General features: G+C 34.6%; 1 protein-coding gene across 1 annotated transcript in view; it reads right to left on the bottom strand.

Annotated features, from left to right (window-relative positions):
- Window positions 1-528: 528 nt before the first annotated feature.
- LOC117918498 (dolichyl-diphosphooligosaccharide--protein glycosyltransferase subunit 2) overlaps window positions 529-12,299 on the bottom strand; it is a 12,754-nt gene continuing 983 nt past the window's right edge. The window contains exons 2-20 of the mRNA XM_034835206.1: window positions 11,266-11,401; window positions 8,953-9,145; window positions 8,733-8,822; window positions 8,349-8,411; window positions 8,013-8,082; window positions 7,746-7,810; window positions 6,483-6,537; window positions 5,684-5,811; window positions 5,473-5,588; window positions 5,015-5,084; window positions 4,453-4,557; window positions 4,212-4,301; window positions 3,977-4,125; window positions 2,562-2,673; window positions 2,402-2,485; window positions 1,887-1,967; window positions 1,580-1,804; window positions 1,069-1,191; window positions 529-975 (exon numbers count right to left, since the gene is read on the bottom strand). Coding sequence (XP_034691097.1) covers window positions 859-975; window positions 1,069-1,191; window positions 1,580-1,804; window positions 1,887-1,967; window positions 2,402-2,485; window positions 2,562-2,673; window positions 3,977-4,125; window positions 4,212-4,301; window positions 4,453-4,557; window positions 5,015-5,084; window positions 5,473-5,588; window positions 5,684-5,811; window positions 6,483-6,537; window positions 7,746-7,810; window positions 8,013-8,082; window positions 8,349-8,411; window positions 8,733-8,822; window positions 8,953-9,145; window positions 11,266-11,399 — 2,070 coding nt within the window. The 5' untranslated portion in view covers window positions 11,400-11,401 and the 3' untranslated portion in view covers window positions 529-858. The remainder of the gene's footprint in view (window positions 976-1,068; window positions 1,192-1,579; window positions 1,805-1,886; window positions 1,968-2,401; window positions 2,486-2,561; window positions 2,674-3,976; window positions 4,126-4,211; window positions 4,302-4,452; window positions 4,558-5,014; window positions 5,085-5,472; window positions 5,589-5,683; window positions 5,812-6,482; window positions 6,538-7,745; window positions 7,811-8,012; window positions 8,083-8,348; window positions 8,412-8,732; window positions 8,823-8,952; window positions 9,146-11,265; window positions 11,402-12,299) is intronic.

Here is a 12,299-nt window from a genome sequence, read left to right as displayed (position 1 = left end):
CTGTTTTTTATATTACTTTATTTTTAAAAACTATTTTTAGAAAACAATGGTGAAACAGTATTAGGAATTTTTAAAAACAGTTTTTTTGTTTTTAAAAACAAAAATCTACTTTTAAATCACACTTTCTAACAAGGTTTTATGTGATCATTTGAATACACATTTGTTAGAAAAAAAAAGGTAGAAACTTCTAAATAAAATATTATTGTATTAAAAGTGTGGACTTATCTTATTTTCTTAGAAATTATAAAAATAATTTTTAAACTTAAGTCTTTAAAATACATTATCTTTTTAAAATAAATCCTAATTTTTTACTTTAAAAATAATAATCAGAAAACATATCCAATTAATACCTAAATTAAATTATTATTATATATAGATATGCTTTGAATTAAGTGCTGATTACCATGGACACAAATGAAGTCATAGATGTAAACAATAGCCCAGGCCCTACGGCAATGTGACAAATGAAAAATGAGAATAATTTAGGGTTTGGTTATAGTTGGAAAGCAAATTAAGACATTTCTAGGGTTTTAAATTTCAACCATGCATTTATTTCGGTGAGTTACAGCACCATATGTGACTTCTCCACTTTCCCAAATTCAAAGAAATTTGATTTATGGATTAAACCCAACTCTTCCTCCGAGTTCAAGATACCACAAAACTTGCCCTATTCTAATCTCACCACACACACCAAACATCACTTTCTCTTCGAATATCATTGTGTGCGCTGAAAACTTCCTAAAAGAAGCAGTTGTAGTATAACTTAATTTAAAATTAGTTCTACAAAACTCAATCAAAAATGTCCAACTGCTGCTTCCCATGGAGAAGTGGGGATATTTCCCGTCATTTGTCTTTTTCTTAGGCAGATTTCAACTTGGCTGATGCTGAGGCGAGGTGGGAAAGGAGCCTGTGTCCCACAAACAGCAGGAACACTCCCAAGAGGCCCAGTATTTTCAATGTTGTGAACAGGTCCAACTGTAAGGAGGTGGGGAAAAAACAGATAATTATAAATGAGATGGAGAGCCACAGGTAAAATGAAGGAAAATGGATGTATAGAGAAAGACGGACCTTCCACCAGAAAAGTACATAGAGCAACAGAACTGCGGCAAGGCCTAGATGGAAGAGGATGGCAAATGTAGCAGGAACCACCGATGTAGGGAAGTTCTTCAGGTTCACACCGAGACGTAATAACTGTCCAAGAAACCGGCACACATCAATAAAAGCATTCAATGACAATAAGACAAGCTGAAATTTGAAGTTGGATCGTATTGTTAAAAAGGGGAGAGAACAGCTTGAATACTGAAAACGAGTAGACGTAATGAGAATCAGTTTCTTGTGAAAAAAAAAAAAAAAACCTATGAAAGCAGCAAATTAATGAGAAGTCCTGCTATGTAAGTTCCATCTGACAACATTTTCATCAACTTAAAGCTAAACCAACAGGAACTCAGAAAATCAAAGCCTAACCTGAGTTTTGAGCTGATATTATTTACAAAGAAAAAGAAAAATAAAAGGCTCACCTGTCCATCAATGTCTTTGTTGAATGACAATACATTACAAAACATAAACTAGAAAAACTCACCCCAATCAAGAATACAATTAATGGCAGAATGGTGAGACCCAAGAAGGCAAGCGAGAGCTGTTCTTGTGGTAGCTTCTCTGGAGCCCTAAAGATGTGGGCTATCTCAGCTTTAGGCCCGTATCTCAAGTAAGAATCAACAGGTTGTGGAGGAGGGCGTGGTGCCTTCTCAGGTGGTTCTGGTAGATCTAATTCAACATGGCCCAGGGCCTGTAAGAAAGAGTTTTCCTGAAAAAGACCACAATAAATATGCTCAGACCCAGTGACTAAATAGATATATGAAAATTAAAGTATAGAGAGCCACACTCACCATGACAGCATCACCAACAGTAAGTTGAATATCATATCTGCCTGAGAGGTAGAAAAATTTTTCAACTAGTCCAAGGAAATCCTACAAGAGAAAATACCATTTCACTGCATGTAAGAAAACATATTTTCTCAAAGCATGGTAAATTTGTTAATATCATTGAGCATCAGACGGCTATGTACTGCATCCATCACACCAAGTGGAAATGCATCTAACAGGGGCACTCCTAGTTTTAGAATCACTTCAAATGTGTGTTTGGAACCATTTTCGCTACCAAACCCTGTCACAGTTAACTTTGCACCAAGGCCACCATGTAGGATGCTAATGTCCATGGCCAACATTAAGTCCCATGTCAGTACCATTGTTACAATGGCCTTTTAAGTATACATCTACTTTAATACAACACCTATTCCACTACAAATATGCCAGGTTCCATTTGAAAAATAAGTCCCAAAATAATAATAACAACAATAATAATAATGATAAAATGATCAGATGATATAGTCAGGTGCACTTACTAATACTATTGCAAAATCTTTCCCAGAGCTTCCCACCACAAAAACATGTTCAACTTTAGTCTCATGCTTCAACTTAAGGAATGCCTGCAGGCCAACAAACTTCTCAACCAACTAAACATGGAAAGAATATCATGCAAGAGACAGAAAGTTGACCACAAACCTGGTGTGGCTTAAAAGCATGCCCAAGAGGGGTGGCTAATTGAAAAGATAAACGCAGCTTTTGAAGGTGGTTCGCTGATAAGGAAACATCATTTTCTCCAGCCAAATCTAACCTAAATACATCCAAAATACAACATGACATGCATATTAGTTATATGGTGTTGAAGCACACATCAAAATGATAGTGAACAAGAAAGAAAATAAGTAATGGAAGATAATTTAAAACCTTCAACTAACACATGCAAAATTCAATAATGAAACCACACTTGAAGTTACAATTAAGATATGACATATTCTCCACCTCAATACACCTAAATATAGGCTGAATAGATTTAAAATTCAGCATGACAAGCATTAGTTAAATAGTTGGAGCCAACACCCCAATGAATTAGTCAACAGTTAAGTAATGAAGAATAACTACACATTTAAAATCCACTAACCACTCTCATATGAAATTTTTCCATTATCTTTCTGACTATAGTTCCTTACATTCTTGCCAATGTTGTTGCAGTTTTTTTAAACAGAAATGGCAATTATATCAAGGAAACCAAATATGTATAAAGAAGAATGGTAGATTCTTCAAAAAGACGGGGAACATGGATTGGAGTAGACTAAACAAAAACAGAGCTCCCCACAAATTTATAAAGAGAATAATTGTTCTCTTACTAAACAAATGAATCCAATATACCAAAATATCGCCCAGTGAAAAATAGAAATAATGTTTGTCCATTCTCCTTTAATCTAAAATGCATTTGTCCATGAAGTTGGCACACGTAAGTTGCATGCAGGTAAAGTCATAAGCACCGGACTGACTCATACCACAAATCCTCGATGGAAGCAGATGAAAATATTTGTTAATACATAAATATCTTTATCAACTGCCATGATCTCAGAATTTAGATGGTAGGGTTATCATTTTGCATAACTTAAATGTTTAGCTATCGCATCCACTCCAATGATGCACACAATGTCCAAATGAATTCTGAACCTTTCCAGCAGATGCAAAGCACTAGAGAGATAAATACACATATAGACATAAATGCCTACATGAAGAAAATTATTTTTTCTTTTATCATAGATGAAGGAACACAGTGAAGAGACAAAAAATTCTAAGTTATCAAACAATAAATAAAACATTAAAATTCATTGCTTGTCCTAGGGTGTAAATATAACTAATGTACAGACAATTAACCCAAAATGCTTCTTTTTTCTCTTTCTTCCCAGCTAAGCATGCACCCAGAAATTTCAGACACAAATACAAGTGGACACAACTTTAGGTGCTCAAAAAAGTCAACAATATGTTTTATTAGTGTTCATGACAACAAACATTCAACAGGATAATCATTAATACATAAGAGTTCTCTACAAATTATAGCAGCAGAACAGGAAAAAAAGGTAGAGCAATTAGGAACATACTTTCTCTTGGTTTCCACGCTCCCAAGATCACTATCAAGTATAACAATCTCAGCAGTGTCAACTTTGATTACTCCTGTTATAATTATTGGTACTCGAGTTCGGCTTCCAGTAGCATAAATTTTCTCATGCTCTGGATCATGAAGCAGAATCTACAAAAAATTGGAAGTGATATTTTACCAATAGAAAGCCAGATGGAGATTAGCTTCGATGCATAGAAATGAAACAACAAGATTACCTCAAAAACAAACACATAATTCCCAACATCAACATTCTCTGGTAGAGCATCCAAGAAATGAACTGCATTTTCTGGGTCAAATTTGAGTTCCTATAATAGGCAAATGCCAAAGAGCACTTGACTGTAAGTTATATAAATCATTAAAAAATTGACTGATCAAAACATCATATCCAGGACAGGCCAATAGTAGATAAGAATAACAATGAACCAAATAGGAGCTTTTTTTAAGCCAACAAAGCACCTGATTCTCTATTATAAAAGCATTCTTTGAACTAGAACTGAAAGCTTGCAAGAGCTTTACTGTCAGAGGAGGAGCACTGGAACCCAACACGGTGTTCACCCTAACCTGATTGCATTCATAAAGAACAAAGATGTCATGATCTACAATAATTAAAGAAACCAAGTAAGCTAAACAAAAATTTTCTGCACCAGTATAATGGCAATGAGGATCTACAAAATGAAACAATTGCAGTTGGCCAATGGATGCAAAGCAAATCAAGAACGTGTGAAGGTTCTAGCGATTGTCAATCAAATTGCATTGCAATGTTTCACAGCAGAAGGCATTGAAATCAGGGTATAAAACTCAAGAGGAATCAAGAAATTAATATTTCACCCAAAAAAAAAAAAAAGGAACAGAATTTGAACAGGTCCAACTTGAGGATAGAAAAAGAGGGAGTTGGGAGAAACACTTGACCTCCATCAGAAGATATATGATAAGCTAAACTACATTGATAAAATCAGAAAATAACACAAAACAAATTCTCATAAACATTGATGAATGAGATTTAAATTAAATGACACACCTTGAGTTGGTCGTTTTTGGTCAATGAAAGCACTGTTGCTGGTAGTGATAAAATCAGTGGGATTGAAACCCTGCAAGAAGAAAAAAAGTTTCCCATAAATTTGAAAGATGAGCACCCAGTTTTCTTACCAATGTTGCAATTTTAAGAATCTATGGCAAATTAAATTGAAATACTTTGTCATACATTATGGGATGAGAAACTCTCATATAAAACTCTGTATTTTGAAACCAAGAAATATGAAAACAAGAAGTATCCAAAGAAAACATGTATGATAGTTGGAAATCACAATCATGTTTCCAACAGCACTATCAGTTATCTCTCTCTTTTTTGATAGGCAAACACTACCAGGCATATAACTATCCAAATTTATTTTTTACATGGTCATAAAACCTAATGCCATCACATATTCATAATTCATAAAAAAGCAAACAAATGAACACTTCCAAGCAAATACTTGCCTATTGCTTTCCAAGCAAGCTAATGAGTATACTTGGTTGAAAAAGTCTTTAGCATCACCAGGAATACCAACACTGAGGAAGAATTTTGCCAGACCCAATATTTTGTCCCCTGGAATCTGCAAATTTGAAACGAGACTTTTAGAAGATAATTTAACAGAAAAGAAAAAGTTATAGTAGCATGAATAGCCATACACCACCGCATCTTGCTCACATTTAAACTTCCAGAAGTAACATCTGCAAATGCTGTCAGTCCTTGAACTACAGAAGCAGTAGTAGAAAGAGGTCCATGGTGTTCACGTGCATCAACAATTTTCTCATCAAAGTAGAATGCCCCATCATCTACAGTTTGACAAGGCAATAAAATGATTATATTATGGAATGAAATAAAATAACAGGCAGACTCGTATATTCTAGTTAATCCTGAAGCTATCTGTTTCTGTATGGGTGTAATTAGGCCTATCAAGATAAATAAATTCACCAAAGATCTGGTTTGAAAGTGTAGTATGTTAAAACCCAATTCAATCAGAAAATTTGACCATAAGCCACCAAAAGCAAGGGTTTATTGGGTGGTCTAAAATTTATAAAATATCCATTTCACACACATTATTAAGATAAATAACTTAGCCTTCTTCAAATATGCAGATCTCACACAGTGATTTTACGCATTAAGAACTACGAATCGAAAGCATTAAAAATAACATTTTTAGTGTTGTAACCTTCCAAGCAAATCTCAAAAAGGGAATGGTGAACCAATAAATTCCAAACATATACATACTCTCAACATTTACTATAAACTACTAGAACAGGTATGAAGTTAAAAAAGTGACTTCAACAACAAGAGCTAATAACATTTAAAGTTCTAGTGGTGAAGCAAGAGTCAGAAAGCCAAATATACAAGACCAGAAAAACCAACAGAAGCTCTAGAAGCAGACAATATATTACCACCCCCCAAAACACCCCCAAGAGAGAGAGAGAGAGAAGCATACAAACTAGCAAAAAGTTGCACTCACCATATTTCTCAATGCTGTCAAAGAGCTTCACTATATCATTTCCTAACGTGCTAATCTGCCAACAGAAGCAAGAACAAAATATAAACCCTATGGATTACCATAAAGTCAATGCAACCATATTACAAAAAACGAGAGCAGCATTGAACTAAAATAATGACCGGCTTAAACCAGAAAGAATGCCTAAATCCATATACTAGCATTTTTATATAGGCAAACAGCAAATATATCAAAAGTGCCTAGCAAATGGACACACTAAAGTGCACACAATCAATACAAAAGGCACAGAAATGCAAACAAAAGGGAAGACAGAAACAAAGCCAACTCCCTCCCCCTCCTTAAAGCTCCGCCAATTAGGTAAGGTCTACCATGGCCATTAAGTACATACACTCTTAACTCTAAAAATTTACACATAAAGGACAATTTGATTGCTTGGTCTGTCTGTTCAATAATCTCAAATGACCTCTCTCCTTCCAAGTAATCCAAAATAAGTACAAAAAAGGCAGCTCTTCAACCTTTTGTCTACTTCCCAACAATAGAACCATGCCAACTCAATAAAGCTCTTACTAAGGAGTGCATCACACAAACCATACCAAACAAAGAGTAAACTAACTACCACAGGATTTTTGCTCTGGAGTAATGAAGGAAAATATAATAAACTGTTTCTTATTCTCCTTTACATATGTAATGTCTGTTCGGAAACATCCATCCCCTCCTTTAAAGCCAATCTAACATCAAGATCCTCCCCTAGAAGGATGGGAACAAAAAACAGTTTGAAGAGGAGTCACCACCCTTCTCACTAAGTTTAGAAAGAATAGTTTTTTTTTTCCTTTTTTCCAATAGATGTGCATTAATTAGCAAAAATCTAAATTCTTTAATTTATTGTGTATCAAGTAGTTTTTCTAACCACCCAACAAACCTGAAACAACCATCCAGTAAAGTCTAAGACTTGGTGAATGCTTGCAGAACAGATGGAGAGCCTAACCAACAATAAACATGTACCATAAGTAACCAAACTTGGGAACAGAGGGAGGGTGCTATAGTTCAACAATGCTTCATGGTATTCTTAAAAGAAAATAAAGTCTCAGAAGTTACTGAATCAATTTCTCAAAGCACAAAAGTCCAACCACTGGACAACAAAATATTCAAATCTAATATGTATATGAATGTGACAAGTGGCTTCTCTCAATATGAATTAAAAAATAAAGGTCATTGTAGGGGTATACTAAACCTACAGAAAAGATTAGCATAAAATTCAAATTTTACCCTAGATTGATCAATCTCAGGAGATGCTAAAGCAACAACTCTGGCAAGTGCCTCAAATGCAACTCCTGCAAGAAGTACAATAAGCAAAAATGGATGAGCACAACTAATTTTATCAATACATTATTATCTAAATACAACAAAGTCTAAATAGAATATGGATAAGACTTTAAATCACTAATACAAGTATATACACAATCTGATATACACACACTGAGATTCAACATCAACAGAACATATGTCATTAGTTGCATCCTAATAAACCATTACCAGCAGCATAAGTACTAGACTCAGGATTGTTAGAACTATAGCGCCACCTTCCATCACTTTGGCTGAGAGCCTGCCAATTATTTTTAACATCAGTCAGATGTTCAAAAGATAAGTATAGCATTGTGTATTGGACACGCAAAATTTACGTTCAATAATATCGGAAAGAAGAGATTACAAAAATGTTGTTCAGTTAACTCCGGTACTAAACATCAAGTGACCCACCCAAATCCCAGATCAACAGAATTGAGGCATCTAGATGGTGTATTACATATCATGTACTGAGATCTGGGTGGACAGTAGAGGAACAGTACTGAACCATATACTCTAGATACCAACCTTGATGGACTGAAAAATTCCATCAGCATCAGTGAGAAGTACATCAACTTTAGAAGCCTGCTCCTGCATTTGGAAAACAATAATGAAATGAAGAGTTTAATCAATAAAAGATACAAGATTATATAAAGTGGACACAGTTAGGAGTTACACAACCTCCTAAAGAAAGATAAGCTAAGGCCCTTGTGAAAACATTATTGCACTAGAAATATGTATAAAGCCTCAAAAATATTTTATGTTCATGTAATTAATGAAATTCAAAGCAGGTGGAAACTGAAATTTCTTGGACAAAACCACACACAAAATTTATAAAAAAAAAAAAATGCAATCAGGTATTAAGACAGAACCTATGAAGATCTAGTTATGCATGCTCAGTTATTAGTTTACCTTGATAAGTGCCAAACTTCCTATTGAGTAGTAAAAATCAAGCAATGAACTTGCATCATTGGAAACAGATTGAAGTCTTGACTTGATTCCCTTAGAGAAAAAAAAAAAAAAAGGAAAGGAAAATAAGCATCAGGGAAACACAATACACATCTTCTAACATATGGAAATCAGGCACCAAATTTTTAACCAAAGAATGACATATCCAAGAGCTTAAGAATACCTCAAAAACTTCCTCATCAATATCACATTTTAGTATTCCATTAACCTTCAAAGCATAGAATAAATCCTTAAGACTTGAAGATGATGACCCAAGAGTCTTCGAAACCAATGTGCAAGTAGTATCACTTATATCAGGCTTTTTCTCAATTCCAAGAATCTGAAATGTTTGTAGAGCATCATACGATTCTTCTAAGCTGGAAATGGACAAAAGCAAATAAGATAGTTGTCCCAAAAGTTCATATTATTCAAATCTGAACCGTAAATGAAAAAATATTGCAAAATGTGCCCGCATTAAATTTCAAAGTGAACATAAATGATAATCAATCACAGAAACTAATAACATCCAAAACAACCAGAATTTTATCGTATTCTGTGAACTATAATTAAGTCTGATGCAAAACATCAAGAGATTCTAACATCATTTCTGAACATCCCTCGGTTATAAATGACAGTTTATCATAATGGTTAGGTTAATGAAAGTTAGCAACTTTCAAGCTGGACAATGTATCGTACCATATGTAGCATGCAATGTTTCCCAAAAAAGAAGTTTGGGTGGAGAATGTTCCTTCCAAGTTAGCGTTTTTTGCTTGGGAAGCGACTTGGGGAAGGGTTCTTACTATTGATAGGCTTCAAAAGAGAGGATGGCAGATGCCTAACAGGTGTTACCTTTGTGGTAGTGAGGAGGAAAATGTAAATCATCTTCTTATTCAGTGTACAGTGGCTGGAGTGTTGTGGGGGATGGTTCTTAGCCTGTTTGGAGTCCAGTGGGTTTTTCCAGAAACTGTAAAGGAGGTGATTATCAGCTGAAAGGGCTCTTTTGTGGGCAAAAAGAGGAAGAGAGTTTGGAGATCCATACCGTTATTTATTTTTTGGACGGTGTGGAAAGAAAGGAATAGACTAGCATTTAAGGGGGGGGAGCTTGCTATACAGAAAATTAAATATTCTTTTGTTTGTAATTTGTAGGGGTGGGCTAAGTTGTATAATGGTGCGGAGTCCCGCTCCCTTATAGGTTTCCTGGAGTGGCTAGCCTCCAGTTGAGGGCTGGTGGGTTTTTTTGTTTGTTTTTTGGTCTTTTGTTGTGAGGCCGTCGTCGCCTCGTATACTCCCTGTGTACCTTGCGGCGTTTGCCTTTGCTAATATATTTGTGTTTACGTATCAAAAAAAAAAAAAAAAAAAATGTAGCATGCAATGTTTCTAGAACACAAAGGAGAATAAGAGTTGAATGAGTTACAAAAGAAGCAATTATCCAAATCTCGAGTAACAAATGTATATTGTCATTAGAACCTCATATTGCAAGAAAAACATTGTAATTTGGTAAGGGTTCCACCACAGTGAAATCAAGTAACTTCCAAGATACCCAGTAAAATTCTGGACAGAAATAAGCATCAAATTGGATTCCAATATCCTGCCTTCAATTGCTAGAAAATAAAAAGAAGGAAATGAGAATGAAATCTTGAATCCCAGAATTTTGATTAGCAAGAACATGTAGAACTAAATCCTCTAGTAAACTCATACATAGCCTTTTTTCTTTTAAGGTGGAACCCATTTACATGTAACTATTTCATCAGTACCAGCTCAACTGTACATTTTCTGAAAACCAAAATCACACAAAAAACATAAATTCAAATATTCTTTTCCTTTCCTATCCTTCTGTTTTCTTAGTAGCATCCAAGATAAAATCCAATTTTTGACTAATCTCCATGTCTTTATTTGTCAGCATAGAAATTCAGATCATAATGAGAGGAAGCAAATATCATCATAAATGAATCTCCTCCTTTGGGGAAAAAACCCCATGAATGAACCACCACCACCAACATGGATTAGGTTATATATAGATGGGGGATCCCAAACCATAATAGATTTTATGGACTGGTTAGGGTCCTCATGAAGAGACTTTAGTTTTTGTTGCCCTTTCTTTTGTGTTTTGCCTTTTGGCATCCTCTGCATACAGCATGTGTACTCTGGTGCACTTTTGCTTAGCGCGGTTAATATAATTTCTTTATTTTCCTATCAAAAAATCTTGAAAAGTATCCCACAGTTTAATTGCTAAGAAAAAAAGAAAATGAAAAAAATAAAGAAATCCTTGACAAAGCCTAATAATGTATTAGACACATTCTAGTGGAATCTTTTAATCTTCACAGTTCCAATTCATTGAACAACCTAAGATCTTTTTTTTTTTTTCCTTCCTGGCATTTTCTCATCAACCAAACAGAGTATACAAGAAAATTGGTCAGATCAAATGCTCACTAGTCTCATTCAGATGAGGAGTATGAAATAATAATAAAAGAAGGGTTTAGTTAAGAGTTTATGTGACCTTCCAAAGGATCCATGTACTGGTGAGAAGAGCTCTAAAGCGACAGGTTGATGAGAGTCTAAGATGGAAGCAGCTTTGTGGATTGCTATAGTCAGAATCAAAACAACCAGAAATCCTCCAGGGCTTCTGGCCATTCCTGCAACAAAAAAAGAAATAGAGGAAAAAAAACGGAAATACTTGAGATTGGATTTTTTTTAAATCCAGAATTCAGATCATAATGGGAATCTTATAGAAAAATATTTCAAGAGTTGTTCATGGGTCTGCATCTTAGTCTTCAACCACAGTAGGGTGACAAACCAACAGGTCTCAACTGGAAAGTCCAATACAAGTTTGAGTAGAATTGTGCAACTGCCATGAGTTTCTGGGTCAATACCGAGCATATCCTGACTCAGCTTTGACTGATTTCAACTCCATGCAGGGGCCAGGGCCCTTTTGGATAAACATTCACATTATCTTCTAGGTAGAAAGAGTATGATATGTGATTTGCTTGGAAATCTTTGTGTGTCAAAATTTCAAGTATCATCAATATCATAGTTCTAAGAACATATCTCAAGTGTTGAAAATTTTATCACATTATATTGGAAACTATTGTATGTACTTTAATGTTTTAGAAAAACAAAGTAAAAGTTACTCCTGAAGAAGTGACGAAGAAAATTTCGGAATAGACTTCATGAAATGAAGACAAAAAAGTTTAATCAATAGCAAAAATAATAACTCACAAAAACAAACTTTAAAAAGTATACCTACTCATGCTATGAATTGTCTTAAATTTTCAATGTATCTCAACTAACTATTCATATGAAGTTAACAGGAAATTTTTGGGCAAAATGATGTTTTTTTTCTTATATAAGCAAGTAAATATTATTGACAATATGGAAATAAGCTATACGCCATGGTACCGTTTGGGGACAATGATGTTGCATGATATGAAATAATCATTGGCCTTTTAATTCTACTGACACTTTATAGGTCAAAATCATAGAAGAAAAGAATATCTTACCATTCCCAATCTCTTTCAAGTCTCTAAAAACAAA

This window comes from Vitis riparia, chromosome 7, assembly GCF_004353265.1.
Source record: "Vitis riparia cultivar Riparia Gloire de Montpellier isolate 1030 chromosome 7, EGFV_Vit.rip_1.0, whole genome shotgun sequence".
NCBI classification, from domain to species: domain Eukaryota; kingdom Viridiplantae; phylum Streptophyta; class Magnoliopsida; order Vitales; family Vitaceae; genus Vitis; species Vitis riparia.
Note: the sequence above shows the minus strand (reverse complement) of the source record. Positions and strands in the feature narration are given on the sequence as shown.